At 40.2% G+C, this 21,815-nt stretch overlaps 1 protein-coding gene across 4 annotated transcripts in view; it reads right to left on the minus strand.

Annotated features, from left to right (window-relative positions):
* Window positions 1-369: 369 nt before the first annotated feature.
* The window catches only part of PTCH1 (patched 1), a 74,085-nt gene continuing 52,639 nt past the window's right edge, over window positions 370-21,815 (minus strand). For 3 of the 4 annotated variants that reach the window (XM_065860714.2, XM_065860713.2, XM_071802797.1), the window contains 9 exons: window positions 20,320-20,462; window positions 18,082-18,265; window positions 16,303-16,583; window positions 14,628-14,765; window positions 11,544-11,686; window positions 8,499-8,598; window positions 6,837-7,091; window positions 5,242-5,770; window positions 370-3,557 (listed from right to left, as the gene is read on the minus strand). In XM_065860714.2, coding sequence (XP_065716786.1) covers window positions 5,243-5,770; window positions 6,837-7,091; window positions 8,499-8,598; window positions 11,544-11,686; window positions 14,628-14,765; window positions 16,303-16,583; window positions 18,082-18,265; window positions 20,320-20,462 — 1,772 coding nt within the window. In that variant the 3' untranslated portion in view covers window positions 370-3,557; window position 5,242. Of the gene's footprint in view, window positions 3,558-5,241; window positions 5,771-6,836; window positions 7,092-8,498; window positions 8,599-8,779; window positions 8,797-11,543; window positions 11,687-14,627; window positions 14,766-16,302; window positions 16,584-18,081; window positions 18,266-20,319; window positions 20,463-21,815 lie in introns of those variants that run through there. The other variant, XR_011736718.1, reaches the window with a different exon arrangement.

A 21,815-nucleotide genomic window follows, 5' to 3' on the forward strand; every position in this document is an offset into this window, starting at 1 on the left:
CACAAAGATGGAAAAAGGCAAAGAGTTTCCTTCAATTTCTAAGCAGAAATAACCTGTACATAAACTGCTTTATCCAAGGGCTAAATGTCTACACAAAATGCTTCATTCAGAGTGAGAATGAAATGTATAATCCAGTCCTAAACCTGTCACCTGAGACATAACAGGGCATGAGCAACAGAATCACCAGACAAAAGCACCAGCATATTACAATTTAAACAGGACTTTAGAAGTTGCTCCTGCTCCAAAATGTGAATCTCCCAAACATCCCACATACATGAAATTCATGCTCCAAATCAGCATGATTGCGTGGTTGTACCTGCACAGCTGACCATGAAGCAGCAGTCTATAAACAACCAAAACTGTAGCCAGTAAGTTATAATATTTTTTTATTCATGTTAGAATTTCTATCAGTGTTTGAACATTAATATTTAGAGAGTTTGTACAATTTCCATTCAAAGTTTAAAATGAGAACCACATTAGATCACAAATGGTAACTAAAACACAGTTCAGAATTGTATGAATAGTCACACTCTCTTTCTCTCTTAACACTGTTAAACACTTTCTTTTCTGCCAGGGGTTTACAAGGAAAAGTGTGCACCGTAATTGTATCTCAGCAGTGTTCCAAAACATAATGGTATCATCATTACATATAAACTCTTTAAAAATATACTTCTGTCAAAAGACTTGATGACTACTATGTACACTACAAAAATAAATTTTCATATAAATAAATTATATGGCATAATTTTATCTTTGTAACTGAAATGACACAAACTCACTCCTACCCAAACAGGCAGGCAATGAGACCCAGTTTGAATATTTTATTCCTTTTAACTCCTTACACTAAAAGCTATGACGAGTCCTTAATGTAAATGTTATATACTCTTTCCTATTTAACATTAGTAAGCACTCTATACAAATAAAAATCCATTAAACAGTAAAAACATAGCTGTAATAGTGTTTCCAATAGAAATAAAATCCCTGCATCTTGTTTGTTATAAACTGGCATGACAAATACTGTAAGAAAACATTCTTATGATACAAAAATATAAATATCACCCATGATTAAAAAAGTTAAAAACCAAAACAAAACAAATGTTGCCAGCCACCGAGTTCTCCCCTTGCCAATGTGACTGTGGGAGACGAAGGTCCCCATTGTGCACGAAGCAGCAGACAGCTCACCCACACAGGAGCAGGCAGGAGGACTCGGGCAGGGGCAGGTGGGAGGCACGGCGGCTGCCCTGGCCCCCTCATCCCTCCCGAGGAAGAGGAGGGAGCAAGGCAGCCACAGGGATGGTGGCGGAGGTGTCGGTGGGAGCCCCACCGACCTCTGACAGGAGCGCGCACACGCTCGGCGGCTGGAGGGAGCTCCCAATTAGGATCATACGGTTCTGCTGCAGACTTCGTACGATCAGAGGTCACTACGCTGCTAGTGCTAAATCGGGGCCCCTCGCCTTTTTGTCATTAAGAGTTTTCATGTCAGACAGTGAACTGGACCAGTGGGCAGCTGCGACATTAACCCTTCGTGTGCACCGGAACAGTAGCTCGTGTGTCACGGAAATGACACCAGGCTCTCGCCACCTGCTCTTTGAGCGTTCACATTGGAGATCTGTAAACAAGTGCCTCATATCAAAGTGTTTTCAAGTGAGCAAAAAAGGCATGGAAATTTGTGCATTCTAATTATCCCCATTCGTTATGCTGGCAAGGTCTGTGGGCAAAGATAGACTCCCTGAAGCCACTGGAGAAAAACACTTTCCCATCAAAGAATTGGCCACTGCTGTTCAGGCATTATAGTTAAAGAAAATCCCCAACAGTACTGTGTTTAGAAACTGAATATTGTTTGTGTTTGTTTGGCTCTGAATACACGACTGAACATCTACCTGCTCTAAAAAACAGCTTGGAGAAGGGCAGAAAAAAGATGAAGAAAGAAGAAGGCAGAGATAATCAAAACTTTTGTTCTATTATTTTAAATTAAGGTTCTCCTTTCTTAGGGTTTGTTTACCACTGGAATACAGATTGTAGTGTTTTTTTCAGACCCTTCACCTGCAACAATCCCCTTTAGTTTAAAAATAATAATACAAAAAGCTAAATTAGTTTCGCAAAGAGATCCCAGTTTAGCTGTTTTAAATAAAAGTGCCAATGCAGCATTGGAAAATACAAACAACAGAGAAAAGACACCGCAGGCCATATCTGTCATTACAGTCCTGGACCAATCAGAAAGCCATTTATATTTTAAAAGTGAAAACAGAATTTTTTTATCCTTCCATTTGAATTTTATCGCTATTAACTTCCTTCCTGCCATGAAAATAATGAGACCAAAGATACTGCTTTCAATGCTGAGCTGTGGCTCACCTTTAAACAGCTCAATTACCCAGCTTCTAATGCCACTCATAGTTAAACAGTATCAACACCAAAATAGGCATATGCTCATTGAATTTCTATAACCACCAGCACCTCTCAATATCCAGCACCTTTGGAAGTGAAAAATTAATGGTTATAGTGTTTGCACTTACCTGGCACCTTTTGCAAAAAAAAAAAAAAAAAATCAAAGCACTGCACAAACAGTAATTAAGCCTCACAACATTCCTGGGAGGTAGGTAAGTGTAATGGTACCCATTTTATGAAATGAGAAACTGAGGCAGGGGCTGTCAAGCGACTTGACTCAAGTCATGTGAACCAAGTCATTAAGAGTGTGGGAAACTGAACCACAATCCCAAACCCTGACTCCCTGTCTTCTATTTTAGTTGGGCCTTTGATGATGGCAGTCAATGGTACACGTTGGTAAACACCAACACAGTTTTCACTAGTGCCTACTAACAGGGAAAGCCAGACTCACATCAGCATCAGTGGGTTTCTAAGCCCACTAAGTGTTACCATACAGTAAAAGAGAAACTACAGTACACCAAGAACATACAGACAAAAGCATGCAGGCTTCCAGATGCACACATGGATACACACAGCAAAACAAAACCTGCACATAGCTAAATCTATTTAAGCCTCCCAGATTAACTTGCTTTTCTTCATATCTGCTTATTTTTAAAATTATCACGCATAGCGTGTTTGAAAGTTAACAGTAACATTTCATACTACCACAGGGTTGTGATATGCAAATTTAAAATATTTTAAACAGACACGTACCTTTAAAAAAACCCTATTACATAAGCAATATTTGCATAGAATTATACAAGTAAATTATACAATATTTAAGCAGCAGCAACTTATGCTGAAATTTAGAACTAGATTAAGCTTAGTTGTGGCACAGAGATCAATGTACAAAAAGTACAAAGCGCACACAATATTGTCCCCATTCTATTGCCCAAAGGCAAATGACTCCAGATTATACTACTTTACATTGTTCATTTGTATATTACATATGTGTACATCTTTTAAATACGTAAAGAAATATTTAACAAAATAATACAATAGGTTACAGTAACAGAGAACTGTTGTCCTGATGCAGCATGTCCTCTTCTACAACTTCAAGCAGTTGTTCTCTTCAAGCAGTTCTGGAAATACAGTTTTCCATCTTTGGCCTCTTCTTTGCTTCAGTTATTACCCTTTACAAATAAAGAAAGAAGAAAAACAAACATTCATTAAAGTTCAAGAAAAACAAACAAATCGAGTTAATCCAAAACTCATTTCATGATTCTTGTGGCTACAGTTTGCAGTCAGGAAACATGGGCTCTGCTTTCACCTAAGTCATAAATTTTGCAGTAAAGAAATACTGATGCTAAATAAAAAAATGTGGATGCTTTAATTTCTGAGTTTCCAGCTTTAGATTCCTGCAATGAATTCAGTCAAAACCAATGAACACTTCAAGGAGAAATACTATACATCAAACTGTGCACACAGTAAAGAATCTCCTATCACCATGCAGTTCAGCCTGAAAAAGCCAAGCACCAGTACTTCCCTACTCTGAGGATACTATTACTTGCCATGTTTCTAGACTGCGAGGCTGAAGGCATTGATGTCTATTTGCACTTTGAGATGTTTGGAGAGACTTTTTATAAACTGGAAGGCAATTTCATTGTGAGTCATCCAAAAACTTCCATCAAAACTGTGTGTGTGCGTGTGTGTGTGTGTGTGTGTGAAGGTGCATGTGCATGCATACATCTAAAATAGTCCTACAAGCACAATAGAAGGGTTTGCTCTGGTCAAACTAGTGCCTGTCACTGAAAAGCTCTGAAAAGCAAAGGCAGAAAACAAGGATCCACATCTAAGTAACTGTTTTAACACTTCCTCTTTTCCCCAAAAAGAGAAAAAACATTAGAATAGTGAGAAATGTTTTTTCAGGCACAAGCCCCCAAAAGCTATCAGAGTAAAATCTCAACTAGTTTCTCCCCTTTACTGTATTCCCTATAAACTTAATAGAAAATTTTCAAGCAAACAAACAGCTTTATTCTTCCCCAAACATCTGCTAAAATATCCCATCTGCTCTAAAGAGCACAGTTTCCTGTAACCTTCCCTCACCAGCCTGAAAACAGACAATGATTTAGGTATCAAGTCTGACAAGAGTTCCCCTGCTAGGTCAGCTCTACCCTGCACAGATCTGCAACAGGCACTGCAGCTGCCCATGACAAGGGAGAGATTGGCCTAAGGACTCCTTCAGTGCATGAGTTCGCTGGGTGCGTCTCTGAAAGGCCCAAAAGCGCAGGGGACACTCCACCATGCAGCAGTACACTAGGCATGGTGAGACCTTGCCACCTCTCAGTCAGCCTGTCGTCCAGAGGCATTCAGTCCCCACTATGCCTTCAAATATCTTTCACAGAGTTTTATTCAAGAAAGTACAACTCAAAGTAGCTGGCAATTTTACACTCCCCTAGTCAAAGTCATTCTGCATGATGTCTTAGAATGTGCCTGATTCAGGGAACAGAAGGCAAGACTATCAAAAATAAATGTAGTTGCACAGCTTTGAAGATGTTACACAACATCTTCGCTTCATTTTCCTCATCTGGTAAGCTGGGATTGTACCAGGTACTTACCCACTTTGCAAGGCTCTTGGAAGTAGTTAATGTCTGAACCCACTATAACTTTTCAGCACTGGAAAGTACTATCTTATCCAACCTGATTTCTAGTGCAAAATGCACTATATTCATAGTCAGCAGATTTAAGATGATCAGGGACGAATAAGTAAACATACCTGACGGAAAAGCACGTCAGAGAAATTTTTTCTTTCCCCTTTCTTTCAATCACACCATTGCCTGGCACAGGCAAGGCTTGCAGCTACAGGAGAGGACCTACCTTACTGTGAGCTGTTGCCAGGTATCCTTTCCTCACATTCAACATCTTGCAGTTCTATAACTTCTACTTTAGAATTTCTTCTTTCACATCGCACATTGAAAGGTACATGGGGGTCCTCAAATGGCCCATGGTCAGCTTCATGGTATCCCTCGTAGGATGGAAAGCTCCCTCCCCGAGAGCCGTGGCTGTGCACAGCAGGGTGGACAGCAACAGTCACTGAAGCTGAGGCAGTCACAGTAGTGATGGGCTGGCAATACGCTGGTCCTGTGGCGCCCGCGGCGCTGAACGCTGGGCTTCTCACATTGTGAGAACGTGCCCTGTGGCCCAAGCGATCCCTATTGCCGGGTCCCGAATGCCCTTCAGTAGAAATTTCAAAAGCGTCCCTGCGAGGGCGATAAGGAGGTGGCCGCAGACCTTCCCTTGCTTCCCGTTTGGGTTGTCTGCCCTGACGCGACGCCTGCTGCGTGCTGGACACTGGATTCAATTGTGATCTGGGAGTTGACTGATACCTTGTCTCTGGCTGAACCACCTGAAAGAGAGATGTATGGTTATGCCTCTCACAAAGTGAGGCAAACAAATACTATGCTCGCTTATATTTTATGCTGAGAACAGTTATAATAATGCTGTCCTGGCTCTAACTTCACAAAGGTAAGGTTCTGGAGTCTGGTAATATTTGCTTTTTCCAGATAGTCATTATCTGAAGTTATTAAAACCTGGAAAGCCTGCCCTCAGAAAAACACAGGATGACAGCTGAAAACATTATTGTAAAATTCCTACACACTGGTCCCTCTTTTCAAAGGAACGGGTAACAAGCACTTGATCTTAACTCGTTCAACAAGCAGAATTGCAGGCAGTTGCAAAAAGCTCTATTCCATGCAGGGTTCATACACAGGATGTTGGTAGGGTAGTTTGTATAGACTGTAGGAATCTGTTTTCTGATTTCTGTAAAAAGCGTGAAGCGCAGCGGCCACATCAGTCAACAAACCGTGACCAACTTCAAATGTGGCTGTGCTTGTACCTATTTCTAGGCCTCTGCTGAACAAAAACAGATCCGCATTGCAGCTCAGCATGCAGCATCAGCAGGGGTAGGAGACAGAGCTTTTTCACTTTCCTTTGAAATCACAGTTGTGCCAACCCAGTAGCAAGATGCAACAGGCCCAAGATTTGGTACAACCCTGAAATTTCTCTTCTGGCTCTATGAATCTTTTTCCCCAGAATAAGCTGTCAGAGTGAGGCATAAAGGATGGTGAACCACAAGAAGCTGCGTGGAAGAGTTCTTTTAATCTCACCCTGATCTCTGAGAACAGTCAACAAACAGACCGAGAGCTCTCTCTTGTGGCTGATGTCAATACGATGTAATAGCAATTACACATGCCAAAGACCTCTGCTTTCATATCACCATTTTAGCCCCGACTTGATTCTAAAGGAGAGGATGAGGAAAGCCTTCACTCCCTGCTTACAAGTTTTGGCACAAACTCACAAAGCATTACCAGCCAGAAATATGGAAAAGCTTTCCACAAAAATAAAGAGATCTAAATTTAAAAAAACCAAACACTCTTCTTGCTCTCCTGGCAGTCAGTATACGAGCTACTTACAGTGGATCTCGCAAAGACAGGATTCTCAGTGGCTTCCACTATAACTTGATGAACAGGTGCCCCAGAGCCTTGGGTGGCCTCATACTGATGAAGCTCTTCACTGATGCCCGACACTGTGGTTTGAGAGCTGTACTCTGAATCAGAGGAATCTGAGCCATTATTTGTGTGCCCAGGCGGCAGCGCAAACCTCACGATGCTGGGGGGCGGCTCAGGAGATGGTGTGGGCAATCTGTTTCGTCCATTGGCTGGAGAAACCTGATAATAACAATGCATTCAATAACTTTCAATTAGCATTAGCCTTTTAATCATTAGTGCTTGAGACTGATGCCCTTCTGCCAAATGCACCCTCCCACATGACAAGGACCTTAGCATCAGTTTTCTGATGAACATTTATACTGAACTGAAAAAATTAAGGAAAGAAAGAGAGACAGGATCTCCATCTGTGCACATGCATGTAAACAGAATTACACAGATTCTTCTGGGTATCACTGTCTCAGGAAGTCCACGTATGTGTGTGTGCACATGTGTGCATGCACTTGCACTTAAAAATATAAAAACAGTACATGGACTTCCATCCTCCTTCAGTGTACATTAAGAGCCATTTCATAAAATCACCACAAATATGTATGTATAGTATGGTACAGTGTTTATTTGCAAAGAGAGATGGACACACACATAACAGTGACATATGTGGTAACAACATGCACAGGACACGTATACTGTCAGGAATACAAAACATGACACACTGGTCAAAACTATTTTACTAATACTAAAAAATAAATACTTCTGAAATATTACTAGTGCTGTATATGTACCTTGTGTTTTATTCTTGAACACACAAACACACACACACACACACACTCACACACAAACAAGAAGCACAGCAAACTGACTGTACTAATATGTGATAAAGACAGTCCTACATAACACAGTAATATTGTTAACTACAGAGTAGGTAATGAATAATCATCAACCAAATACAAATTTGGTATCTGTGAATCCTTTTTCGCTCGATTTTGGCTTTATACTCTAAAGTCATCAACATCAAAGTGAAGCCTTCCACCCATCAAAAATGTTGCTTGAGCCAAGAGCATGCTGCACGGAAGGGCAACTGGCCAGGGGGGACCTCCTGGCAGACCGGTCATGGTTATCAAGGCATGGTCTGTGGACCACCACTGGTGTATGTTGGTCCACACAGGCCTTCCTGGTGGTCTGCTCAGTTCAATATTTTGAGGAAAGCAAAAGAGGCAGTGAGGTAGGAAAGAAGAAGGAATGTGTGCAAAACGAACTGCCTTTTGTGAAATATTGGGTGAAATCCTTATTTTACAGACTAGTCTGCATATTACATTGTGCTTTTAAAAGCATAAAAACCCCTACACTTGTATCAGGTTTGCTGATTGCAGCCTCTAAAACGACACTTATAAAAACACTTTAAAAATATAAGCAGAAGAATATAAACTATATAATAGCACATTTAATAAAGAAGAAAAAAAACCCACCCAGAGCAAGAAACTTAAAAACTAAAAAAAATCCAGGGGAACTCAAAACATAAACAGCTTCTAAAAAAGGGAGGTGACTGGGGCAGGGGGAGAGAGTGGGGGTAGGGTGGAGCAGGGTGCAGAGATAGCATTATTTCTTCTGTTCACCATTAATTTTACTGACCTCGGGGTACGGTCCAAAGAATGAAAGAAGAACAGGAAGCAGCACCAATCCATTGAGAACTCCCAGAACGGTTAAGATTGCCAAAACAGCAAAGAAATACCTGAAGTGCCATTTAAGAGGTTTGAGAGAGAGAACAGCCACAAATATTGTTAGAAATAAGGAATTACAAAATACTCCTAAATAACTTAAAACAATACATAAACTAAAATAAATCTAAAATATTACTAACATAGTACCAAATAAATATATAACTTTCTATATATAGATATAGGGGTTTTTACCTTGTGAATTAGAGAAGCTACATTCCACAACCCAAAGGTTAGTTGATAAAGGGAATAAAAAAATTACATTTGTTAATTTCCCAGAATCTGGAAGCATGTAATGTTATCTATGAATGTGTTACACAAACACAAAAATATGGAATGTGCAGTGAATAGCTGAATGGATTGAAAGCACAAATACAATGAAAAGGGGCCCCCATTAGTGAAAACCCAGCAGAAGCAAACAAATGAAGTGAAGGGTGTAGAATTTAAACAATTTAGCCTAGGAGGAAAAGAAGCCCTCTTCTCCCAGCAGCTAATCCACTGTGAAATGCTTCTGCATCTTACAGCAGAACCTCTAATTAAATCTCCAGTGTATCAGGTAAGGGTTTCCCTTGCTGTTCATTAATCACAACTTTCTGCCTAGAATACTGTGAGTTGCAGTTTCACCAAATAGCTTGAATCGCAACCTTTTTACAACACAGGAACCTGCTTTCTGCAAAGAAAATGCTGCCCATTCTATAGCAAGCTTCAGCATTGTACTGAGTAAGAGCACTCCACAATGGCAGAGCTGCATTGCAGGCTAATCTTTTGTTGAACAATTTAGCATCTCTGAATACTCTTGTTTTGCGTCAGCCAATTCAAACATAAAGGCTGAAGCACTATGGAAGAAGAGGAAAGTGCACAAGTGGTTGTCCTTTCCCACCACCGAGGGCTAAGGTCTGGGATCCTTCATGAATACCAAGGTAAACCTGTCAGTAAAAGGAAAGCCTTGCTAGTTGGTATTCGGCACAGCTGGGGCTCAGACTAAACTTAAGGCTGCATTGTAACTAACGATTTCAAGGACTCAGACTTGGTAAATTCCTGGAGGAGAAGGCAAAGGAGAAGAACGGAGGGCAAGTTTGCTCCTAATTGGGCTGCTGATTACATTGTCTAGCTGGCAACAAACTTTACTGCCTCACTGTTTTCACATCTGATCAAATAATATCAGACTCCTGTAAAACTGCAAATATCCTGCTGTTGTAAACATTCGGGAATTTCTGATCTGCATTAGCAAAAATCAGCAAGCCAATCTACTTACTAACATAAACCACCAGAACTTTATATTGGGACAGAGATCAACAACAGGCATTAAAAACATTTGCATCTCATCCATCTAACACTAGGATAAACAGGAGGATTATAGCTATGACCACTTGGTGTATACAATGTCTCTTAATTTACTTAATCTTCCACATTGTTGGACTAATCTATCGCTTTCCGGAAGTTTGGGATCTTCTTCACCCACTATAACAATGCTAAGGCTCCCATAGTTTATTTTATTTTCTTTTTAAACAAGGCAAACTAAAGTCACATTATGCTAGCAAATGAGAAACCAATGGCCAAAAAAAGTAAAATAACAGAAGTTTAAAAGTTCATTTTATAAACTGAGAGAACATCCAATCCAAATTTGGTGTGGAGGGCTGCTACAATCTTCCATTTGCTATGACACAAAAATATGCTTGCCAAAATCTCATCTGTTAAGTAGGAAAGTAGCACACCAAATGTACTCGTATAAATTTAGGTTATATGTACAAGTAATCTATATGTCAAAGTGTTCCAAGTCGTACAAGATCTGGTACTAAAAGAATAATTCTACCTCATTTCTTCAACAACAATAAAGTAAAAAATATTGACTTGGGAAAAAATACAAGTTCTATTTTGGGGCATGTAATATCTGTGTATCTGTAGGTTTCATGAGGTCTAACTGCAAACTGCTTGCTTTGTTCAAATCTCTTACATACATAAACAACAAATCTTGATGAGATGTAGCAACCATTCTCTCAGTTCCTGCCTCTGACATTTTGTTGTTCTTATTGTCAAATGCATGTCAGCTACCTGTAGTTATCTATCCAGCTTATGTCTACCTAAGTAGTTAAGTCATCTTTCAGAACATTTTTATTTGGCCCAGTTCTACCTCAGTTCCATTTTATGGCTTGGATTTTTTTTTTTAATGCATGTTTGCCACAAAGAACCTGTGTTACTTCTAAGATCTGCCTTTTTGCAGAGCTCCACAGGTTGTTTGGAATAGAATAGAATCTGTTTCACTGCACTTCTCAAATTCCTCTCAACTGAAAACTTGCTTTCCTCTCATAGTTGATGAATTCACATTCTTAATTACATTCACAAGAAAGAGTCTGCCTGTGGAGTTCTGAACAGAAGGGCCTTCAGGCTTTGCTTTACAAAATTTTAATATGAAGTTCTGTGTTCATACTTATGGTTCCCCAGCTCCCAAACAGGGATTTTTTCCCACTCCCTGTTACACATTGCTGTAAACCTCACGTAACGAACAGAAGGAGAGGGCCCAGACAGAGTCACTTGCAGCACAGTTGCAGCATGTTTGTGAGTTCCTGTGTCATTTACACAAAAATTGTTGTGCACAGAAGACATCTGGAGGACCTGAAGGCTAAAGGTCAAATGCAGCTAATACCAGACAATACTAGATGCTTTGAATTGAACCAAACCCAGAATTAGCAAACTTTGCTAAAGAGGGCCACTTTTGTGTTCTTTCATGCTGGGTGTCAGATTTTCCTGGAACAGATTCTAATACCAGCAATGGAAACATTACTGCACCTAGCATGTAACAAGGAGTTAATAAAACAGAGGGAAAGCAGGACCATGACGTAAGCATGCTTGACACACCATGCATAGTAATAAAATGACAGATACACTGAAGTGACTAAAAATTAAAAGCATACTTATTTTTATTTTAAAAGGAAAATCAAGACACACACAAATGCTTTACCTGACAATAAAATCAAACTCCGATCCTGCAAGCATTAACACTCCAAGCAGAGTGGACACAGCCCCATCCAGCACTGGTGCAAACATGTGTTCCAGTGCAAGGACAGCCCTATGGTTTCTGTCTCCTATGGCAGTTAAAAATGCCTGTAAAACAATGAAATGCATTTCACTAGACAGCTGCATACAACCTTCCAAATAGTCTCTCTCATAGCATGCACAGTTTTCCACCAGTTATTTACTTCAAACTGTAGTTTATGAAAGTATCTCTGTAGCTGGCTAATCTTCAAGAGAAGGCCTGATTCTGCAGCCATACAACAAACCTGCTGCTGAAGTCACACAGCCAGAGAAGGCACTGATTACAGAGTCAGACCATACAAATAATTTTGGAAACAATGCCTGCTTGTATGAGTAGGCTTTTGTCTCCAGCTTTGCTTATGTCCACCTTCAAATAATTAATTTCATAGTTAAAGCACTTAAGGTGTCAAAATTATAGGGCTACTTCTCTCACTCTTGTGGGGCCATGGTTTCCATGACTATCATGAAAAGTTTGTTGTAACACCAGCCAGTATTGATGCAGGCTTTCGCATGCACTTGTCACAGACCAGGGACTGGTAGCCTCAGTTTGGGTACACAGTGACACCCATGGTTCATTGGCACATCAGGTCCCTTTGTCCCTGTACATGGAACTGTCCATCGGTACAGTAAATTTCTTCTCACTGGTATGAAGCCCCAGACAATCAGATGTTACACACAGTAAGCACCCAACTGACGGAAATTTGTTAGCATACTTAAAAGGACTGGTATGGAGTAACACTAGACTGAAACACTTCTGTTTCACTCAAAATTGTTTTGCAGCTTCTACTACTTCAAAACTAGCAAGCCTACACATATAGAGTTGCCTCAGGAATGATGCTGAACATGGTAGTGTCTGAGCAACAATGTTAGTGAATTGTCCTCCTTGCTCCAACTCATTAGTAAACAAGCTGCACCAAGAACACTCAAATGGTGTTGTTTCATATGGATTTGTCTTCTCTGTACACCACTTAACAGTTTAAGATGATAAGAACATAGCTGATATTCTTCCTATGATTTATAAGGGCTCTCTTTGGTGAATTCTCTACTGTCTATTAAGATTTGAGTTCAAACAGCTATCTTCCTCTTGGTCCTGGAATGTCTCTCCTCTCTAGGGTCATATTTTCACTTATCTGTCAAATCTGGGGTAAAATCAACCAACACATTAAAAAGTTATTTAGCAGGACAAACAGACCAAAAAAGGGTACATATGGAGTGAAATTCCCAGCCCTCACTTCTGTAGGTAATGAAACCATGTACTATTAATCCTCTGTGTTGGACTAAAAGTCATCTACTGAAAATTAACATATCCAGGACATTTTACATTCTCATAAACATAAATGGATAAAGAATCCCCTACAAGGTAAAGGCAGCTGTCAATGAGATGACTCACATGAATGGGAGCTATGGGACCTGATCGACAAACGTATTTTCAAGTTATATAAACTTATGTATGTGTGTGTAATTAAAAGATGCATAATACAAGAGTCTAGTGTCAATTCAGAATTTATTTGCAACAATCAAAACATGAGGTCACAATTCACAAGTGATAGCACAGAACTGAGCCACAAGTGGATTGTGAACCACTCTTAAACAAGTCCAATTAAGTTCTGTATCAACAGTTCCAGCATTGCCTTTTTTGTTTATGCAACACTGGTTTGACTGTTTATATACAGGAAGTTCTGTGAAGGTTAGTGCTGCTGCTATCATCTTAGGTCTACTAGGCATTCCTTTATTTAAAGCCTATATTTGAAAAAACGAAGTTTTCCATTTGCTAGGCATTCTACCTTCAGCCACAGGCGACTTCTGCTTTACATATAAAGTCCCATTTAAAGCCAAGTGTTCCTATTGCAGTTTTTCTGTTTTGAATCTTCAATTCAAAGAAACTGTCATTTCTTTCTTCCTCATGTACACCATTATTTCCTAACACTTCCCAAACTACTGCTAATCCCAGCGAACAGGTTTAGCACCAAAAGCCTAACTATTTATTCATATTAGTAGCAGAAAAAAAGATGTCACAGCTCCAGAGATCCAGTTGCTCCTCTTTAACCTCACCCTACAACCTCCACTTTTTTTCTTAAAATTATTCTTTCCACGCTGTCCCAACTCTGTACATCACCTACAACACAGTCCCAGTATTTGGCCATCTCCAGTGTGCTAAGTTCCCTCATAGTTATCCTCTGTTTTTCACTGTCACCAGATCCTCTTAGCAGCCTACCAGCCTTCTTCCGAGTCTACAAGGCCTGTTGCATTCCCATCCAACCTCCCCACCGCTTTACAGCCCCCTTACTTCAGTTCTTTTTGGATTGCTACAGTACTAGTATACTTGAGATTATAGTAGACTACAAGCACTTCCTCTGTGAAATTGTATTAACCACTCATCCTTTCCTACATTTAAAATGCTGAAAACCTTTATACAAAACATACTTTTCCCCTTTCTGCTCCCCCACCTCACATCAGAAAACTATTTTCCTACAGACTGCATGTTTGTGCCCCTTATTAATAGCTGATGGGATCTGAAAAGAAGGTGCAGATTTTTCAAGTGGAAAATTAATCCAAATACATTCAAATTCTAGTAGTCCAGAGAGATCAAATGACACCACATGTGATTTTGAATATCTCCTTTAAAGGCTTCTCTTCCACAAGATACAGAACCCACATTCAAGAGAGAACAACAGCTACATAGCACTGAGGCAACAACAGTGAGGCTGCAGACAAGGACCAGAAGCATCTGGACTGAAGTAAGGTGCATTAAGAGCTCTGCTTTGTCTTTATATTTGCATCACTCAGACAACTAGATACCACAGGTAATGTATCTCCTCGCATCTCCTCAGAGACTGACTCAATAACTAGGAACTCCAGTCTGTCAAGACAAACAAACACACACAAAACTGTGACCAATTCCCTTTTGAGAATCATGCCAATGACTTAGAAGACTAAGCAAGGATTCACAGTCCTATCATCGCCACCATTTTATTTTAAATATTTTGAAAATGCTTCCGATTTTACGTACCAAAGCAACATGAACAGTGAATTCCACGCCGATGCCAACAGAAGCAATCAGGATAACCACAGGCACTGCACTCAGCTTTATTCCAATTAGACCCATCATACCAAACAGCTCCACAGTCATCAGAGCCAGCACCACCACCTAGATGATTTCAAACAGCTGTTAGCAACTTCTTATACTCTAGGCAAAAGAAGAGGAAGGTATTTCAAAACAACATGGTGACTATAAAGCATACTCAAAGCCATCCTGTATTCCCAAAGACAAGGCACTTTTCCTTGTTTCATTCTGCTGAACGGCAACGACTTGCTAAAAAAAATACTTTAAATTATACTCTTAAGAACCAGTTAACAGGCCAAGCATCGATTTTGTATTGGTTACAATTTATCGGTGACCTGAAAAACACTTTATTCTTCCTTATCATGGATACCAAAACATTTATTCTCTCCTTCACCATTTTCTCAGACAATCCTTCCAGAAAAAGTAATTACCAACTACCTGTGTTGAAATTGTTTTTGCAGAATGGCAATAAACGAGGATGACTTCTGAGTAGGTTTAAAGCCCAGAAGAAAGTGAATGCCATAATCAGCTGAGGAGTCTCAGGTTACAGAGGGGCTCTGAGCTTTTAAGATACTTGGAGGGATTGACATAGACAAAGTGAACAGTTAAATCTAACAGAAAGCTTTTATTCTTCTTTCATCTACTGTGCAAAAAAAAAACTTGAAGAAAAGGGAGGGGAGGAAACCTGTAGAGTAAACTTTAGAAGTTGCTAAAGCCAAGCAGGAAAACAAGATAGACATACTTATAAAAGCAATGATGGACTCTGAAAATAAACGCCTTTTCCAAGGGGAAAGAAGTATGCACTACAATAAATGATTTTATAAGCTAATGAATCAAGAGTAATAACATAAATTGCTTGATTAAGTGCTATGAAAAATATTCTAGACTAAACATTTACCTTTTAACATACCTGTCATATAAACGTATATTACAAAAACTAGTAACTGTTTTACGCTTTTCTACTTCTGGCATTTTATAAACCATATGATAGCTTACGGAATTTAAACATAGGAAGATCATCATTCAGTTTAACTTGAATGTTTATTGAGAGGCTTATGGTGCCTTGCAGAAAGCATGGAGGAGTATTCTCTTCAGTTTATAATTTTATGACTCTTTCTCCTCAATCACTCAGTTACACTCTTTCCACAGTATGTACTGTACAACCTAACCATTTTAGTTTTTACAGAAAGACTGCATTCAGAAATCAGTAGGAAAATTTACAGGCGAGTTAGTCACAAGCAACTGCCTTGAAAAATAACTATGTCTGATAAAAGGGGAGAAGGAATAAATAATTAGAAATAACTTTAATATTTAATAAAGCTCTTAGTTTTTCCTCTGTGCCTTTATTTTTCATGTTAGTGTGCATCTGAGCAAGGGCAAAAGTTTATGTACCTTTATAAGAAACCTTTAAAGCTGCAAAAAAGGTGGCCAAAGGATTAAGGTTATTAAGGTTTGTACCTTTAGCATGAACTCTACCCCTTCAAGTTGAATAAATATATAATGAATGATGCAATATATATACTCCACCAGAGGCCCAGACATAAACAAAACCTTCCCGACTACAGCAAGAGCTATGCTGAAAGGAATTTGACTTCAACAAAGACCCTTATAATAAACTTACAATGATCCCAGCCGTCCAGGGGTTTAGGAGGAAGAGGGCACACACCAGAAACGTGCAAGCCAAAACCACACTAATGGATAAGAGAAGCCAGTGACGAAGCCCAAGGTACTGCTCCCAAAACAGAAATGGGTAACCATTTGGGTAGCTGGCGATGCCCAGGCTGGTGTAGTTACTACAGATAGCTCTCACTTTCTCAATAGCCTCCACAAAGTCAGAAGTTTCACGCAATCCATTGAGGTAGAAAGGGAACTGAGCGTATTCAATGGGCTCAGCAGCTGGAACTAGGAAGAGGAGAGCAGTGTTAAAATGTGTGTTCAGAAAGAAGATACACAGAGAGCACAATTAACAGAACACTTCATTCTCCACAGCGAAATGCTTAAAGGTGTTGAATTTAAATTTCACTTCCCTGGAACAAGTGACATTTTAAAAACTTCCCAATAAATTGAAAGCTGAGGCAATACAGGAGATCGCTGTATTTTATCATGCAGTGCAATGGCATGAACACAGTCTACATCAAGTCCCCAAGCAATTCTGTATAATTTAACAGATATATTTCAATATATGTATTTAACCATCAACAGTGCTACAGTGTTTTTACTGAATATCTAGCCAAAAATCCCTAACTGCAATATAAAGTGGACCACATAATCTTAAACGTTTTATCCAAATGCTCTTCTTTTATGCAAGTGCAGTTCCTTTGAAATCAAAGGTAATTTTCCTAAGACTAACTGAGGTCCACAGACACAAAACTAAACAAGAATTAAGCTCAATTAAGCTGGTTGGTCTTTAAGATTTCCCTTCAATATTTTGAAAGTCAGATTCAGAAATCCATGTTCTGTTACTGATGCAAAAGACTGGGAAAAAACCTACCATAAAAGTAACAGTTTACTGAGGAAATACGGAACTTTTTATCCTTTAATAATTTGACAAACGAACAGTCTCCATACTTCTTTTTGAGTGTAGTGCTAAGTCTACTGTATGACAAGGGGAAAAAAAAAAAAAGCTTCCACAACTAGCATTTTGTTACTGCCGTTGTGTGTTCCAGACCCTGCAGGGTCATTCAGTTGACTTGCTAAACATGATTTGCCCTATTATAATCTCAACCATAAATTTTCATTAAGACAAGACTTGGCTGACTGCCACAAAACTCTAGGGTTCGGATACACTGAAGCACGGCTAGCTGGTTACCCAATCCCACACCAGTCTTCCCCTGTATGCACTCTCCCCTTCCCTACTGGTGTCCGACTAGCAATTCTCCCAATAAATTGAAAGCTGAAGCAACACAACGCAAACTGGCATTGGTGCTCAAGAAAACAGTGAATGACACAGAATGGAACTGTTCCTCTACCTAAATACCTGTTGTACCATATCAGTGTTGGTAGCTCAGTCTATTCGGCTACCTTGATTAAAAATCTCTTAAGAATTAAGGATAAGTGTGATATAATCTCAGGGATGAAATTTCAGAATCACAGGTAGGAATTTCATGCAATCTGCAGGTTTCTCTCACAGACAGAACTATCAGGTGTCAATAAAAAACAATGCTTCTTGTAATTTTAAATGGTTATAAACCTCATTTTTCAACGTGATAAAACTCTGCAGTGGTGCCACATTTGCAATGGTGCATGGGTCTCCTAAGACTACATGGTAACACAATATATTGTCCTGTTTACGCTTCTGAGCCCTGTGCAGCAACAGCCAACTACAGAGTTACTGGCTCTTGAAGGAAGGAGCGGGGGCACTTACATAAACTATAAGACATTAAGATGAAACGCTACTTACTTCTCAGCCTTGTTTCTGGCATGTAGTCTGCTTTGTCATGGACCCACTCTGGGCGGTGGGGCCGGATGTTGGCTTGCGAGGCAGCATAGGCCACAGGGTCATTGCTAACCCAGGCTGTCAGGTAGATGTAGAAAGCATTTGGGTTAATGATTCCATCTGCATCCACCAGACGCTGTTTGGTCAACTGCAAAATGAAAAAAAAAAAATTAGAAGCCTTTCAGATGAGAGCTGCTTTTGGGCCTCCTGCTGCAAAGCCTTTGACAAATGGCCTGGAGACACAACACATAGAGGACAGGAAAAGCAAAAGAGTATGGATCTTTACTTGATGTGACTTATCAGTAAGCTATTGTTTCACAGTGAAAAAAATATATAAAAAACTACAGTGACAGTAGAAAGTGGTTAGTTATAAATTAGTGCTCATATAATGTTTACAATAACCACTAAATCAGCAGATGGTTCCAGAATAGTCTGAACCATTGATATCTGAATTCTGAAAGCCCGCAGCCAAGAGTGAAAAACAACCAAGTTGGAGAAACATATTTAAAGAAAGGGAAAGAAAACCTGGCAAGAGTCCCTATACACGTCTGTGTGCAGTTAACCTCTGTTGTTAACACTAGAAGGAAATGCCACCCAGTAAATGGAGGAGAGCTATAAAAATAAAACAACATCTGTATAAATTTTGCTAACACTTGCCTCCTATGACCTATGTGTTCAGACAATGCCCAGCGTCAAGTAAGGAGACGAGAGTCCTGTGTTATTTGGGTCACTGTGGGCAAATGCCTCTGTGGGGCAAACAGCAGTGGCACACTTCTAGGGTTCTGCAGCCAAATCCTGCACAGCCAGAGCCCTGACAGAGGACTCTCTGGGTGAAAAGTATTACTGCGGTTTTTTGTTTTGTTTATTTAAAATTCTGGCTCAGCTCCAGTTTCAGGTCTTTTTAATGAAATGAAAAACAACAGTGACAGCAGTTAAAAAAAAAAAGCTGGATTCCAAGGATCTGGATTCAATTAGTCCACAGGATATGCAACAACTGTATGTCTTCAAGCTGTCTCTGGAACTGCACAGTACAGCACTCAGCCCCTGTGGGTACACCACACTTTTTCCCCTCCCAGGCACAGGAAATTATATCAGCAGCTGCAGTCCAATCGCATTTGTTCCACAGCGTACCTGGTACACTCTGCTAAACAAAAATCTCACTGAAGGTTTTCTCTTCAACTGCCTTTCTTTGCTTAATTCATAGCTGAAGCCTCATTCAGACCTGACAGCATACTGCATGTTGCTATACAGCAGTGTGTTTTACACACCATAGTAACTTTGAACAATGTACTCCGTAAATCTGTCACCTTTAATGCCAGGAAAAAAAGAAAGACAATAAGCAGATCTGCCAAGAAGCTCATTAGAAAGACTATTTTTCTGCCTGAAAGCATAGTGAGTCAATGATGACTTTAGGAGAGGAGAAGTTAGGTTATTGTAGAATTTCTTCTTAGAGGTTTGAAATCTAATTTTAGTGTAAGGAGTCAAACCTTGTGTTTCCACCTACCAATGGTTACAGCAAATGCAAAAATATGCTGTGATAACCTTGCAAAAGAACCTCAGGCATATTTTACTTGGGCAGCTCAAACAACTGCTGTTCTTAGTTCTACAACAGTATAGCTGTATTTAGTGATCATGGAACAAGAATAAGATATAGCATGCAATGATTTCAGTTTCCTTCCACTATTACTTATCAACATAGTTTTTTAAATCCTATGTTTTGCATAAATCGGTAGAAGTAACCAAACAATTGCAAATGCTAAATTTAAAGCCACAGCAGAAAGCTGAGCAAAGGTCAACCCTACAAGGCAATCTGATTCAAATCAGAGGGCAACAAGGCTAATGTTGGCTCTGTCTGGCGTAAGACCAGACTCCATCTACCTTTGGATGCAGGAAAGCACTTTTCACAAAAAATTCAGTGGAAACTGAGTGTGTCCAACACATGAGCAGCACTGAACGCATATTGAACAGGAACAATCAAGGGCAGGCACTCCCAGTAGGGATTGTGAATACTTTGCAACACAGGCCAGACTGCAGCTAACAAGTGGCTTCAGGACAGTCACTGAGGCCATGCACTAAAGTGTAACTCAGGCATTCAATTAATCAAGATGAAAAAAAGAGACTACAACATGCCCTTTGCACCTCCTCCTACTCCTGATGACTTGTGTATTCCTGTGCAAACCAGTATGGACTCTCATACAGTACCTGGCTGATGTCAATGGGCTTTGCTCGGTTGCCTGTTTGTACCAAGAGTTTGTAAGCCAAGACAGCATCATCACATCCATTTTTGTAATTGTTGTAAGTGATCTTCCCAGTTTCCCAGTCGCTGTCAAATGCATCCTGAAGTCCTGAAGAGTTAAGGGAGAGAAGGGGAAGACAGAACAAGCAGTTAAGCAATCACTCTTAGAAATGAATTTCAGCAGGAATTAAGAATTACTCTTCTCATAGCTAAGTCACAAAGGAAATTATCCACCTGATGCCTCCTAAATTTAGGGTGCCTCATTCACTGTCAGTGTATGGGAAGGTAAAAGAACCAGTTGCATGAACAGTATTTTGCCAAAAGAACGGCAGAGAAAGCAAGAAAGTGCACGGGAGAAGCCTCAAGAGTCTTCCCACGTTGTACAGATCAGCAAAGTTGAGCTAGAAAGTTGCAGGTGCAGTGTGAACCGGCATAAGCCAGCTTCCCTTCAAGGTAAAGAAATTTTGGATGGGATCAGGACCCTCCAGTGTCCTTCTCAGAACCTTTGACAGTAAGCTAGCACTCTGCTTGGAGAAGTATACGGGGAAGAGTTAATATTGTCTAGAATAGAGAGTGGTTTTCCTTGTGAACCACAATTCCAGAATCATCAAACTGAAAACTCCATAAGCATATTTTCATATATTACCCCTTTATTACACACTTTCCTCAGAACAAGGCTGAAGTCCTGGCCTGACCTGGATGGTGCCAGAACAGAAAAGGGTTGAGTTCAGCCCTGATCCAAGTTCAATGCCTACTGCAGAGCTAAAACCAGAGGAGGCATATAGTCCATTATCTAGATGGGAAACGCTCCCCATATTCCCCTCTGGCTCACCAAACCCTGGTCAAATGCACTGAGCCACAGAGGAGGACACACACCGCTCTTATTAAATGTTTTGGGCTACTGCAGAGCACTGAGGCAATAGCTTCTACAATACAACCAGAAATTCCACTACAAGGGGAAAAAAAAACACACTTAAACTTTCAACTTCAAACAGCAACTCAGCTGCTCCTCGAGCACAGCGTGAGTGAACACGATTTTGTCAATTTGTTCCATCTGTTCAACTTGTGCAGCTAATACAAGTCGTGGGATCTGCTGCCAGCACATGTAAAGATCACAGCCAACACCTATTCAGTCTCAACTGTTATTTTCCTCTTTGCCACCCTTCAAGGGGCAGGGAATACCTCACAGCACAAATTTGGATCAGATTTAGTACAGGAAGCCACAGCTCAGTACAAGGAGGCTCTGTGCAAGCAGATGACAAACCGCATGTCCAGGGAAAGGATGGAAAAGGCCAGGAGACCAGCGGTGGAGGAAATCACTGACCCACCTCACAGCTGTGCTGAGCAGCCGTAATGAAAACCATCATTACAGATCAGATGGGTTAACAACAGCTGTACGGAGATAAGAGTGCTGGAAGAGAAAACACACCCGGCAGACACTGCCTTTGAGCTGCAGTACCTG

Source organism: Patagioenas fasciata, chromosome Z (genome assembly GCF_037038585.1).
Source record: "Patagioenas fasciata isolate bPatFas1 chromosome Z, bPatFas1.hap1, whole genome shotgun sequence".
Lineage (NCBI taxonomy): Eukaryota > Metazoa > Chordata > Aves > Columbiformes > Columbidae > Patagioenas > Patagioenas fasciata.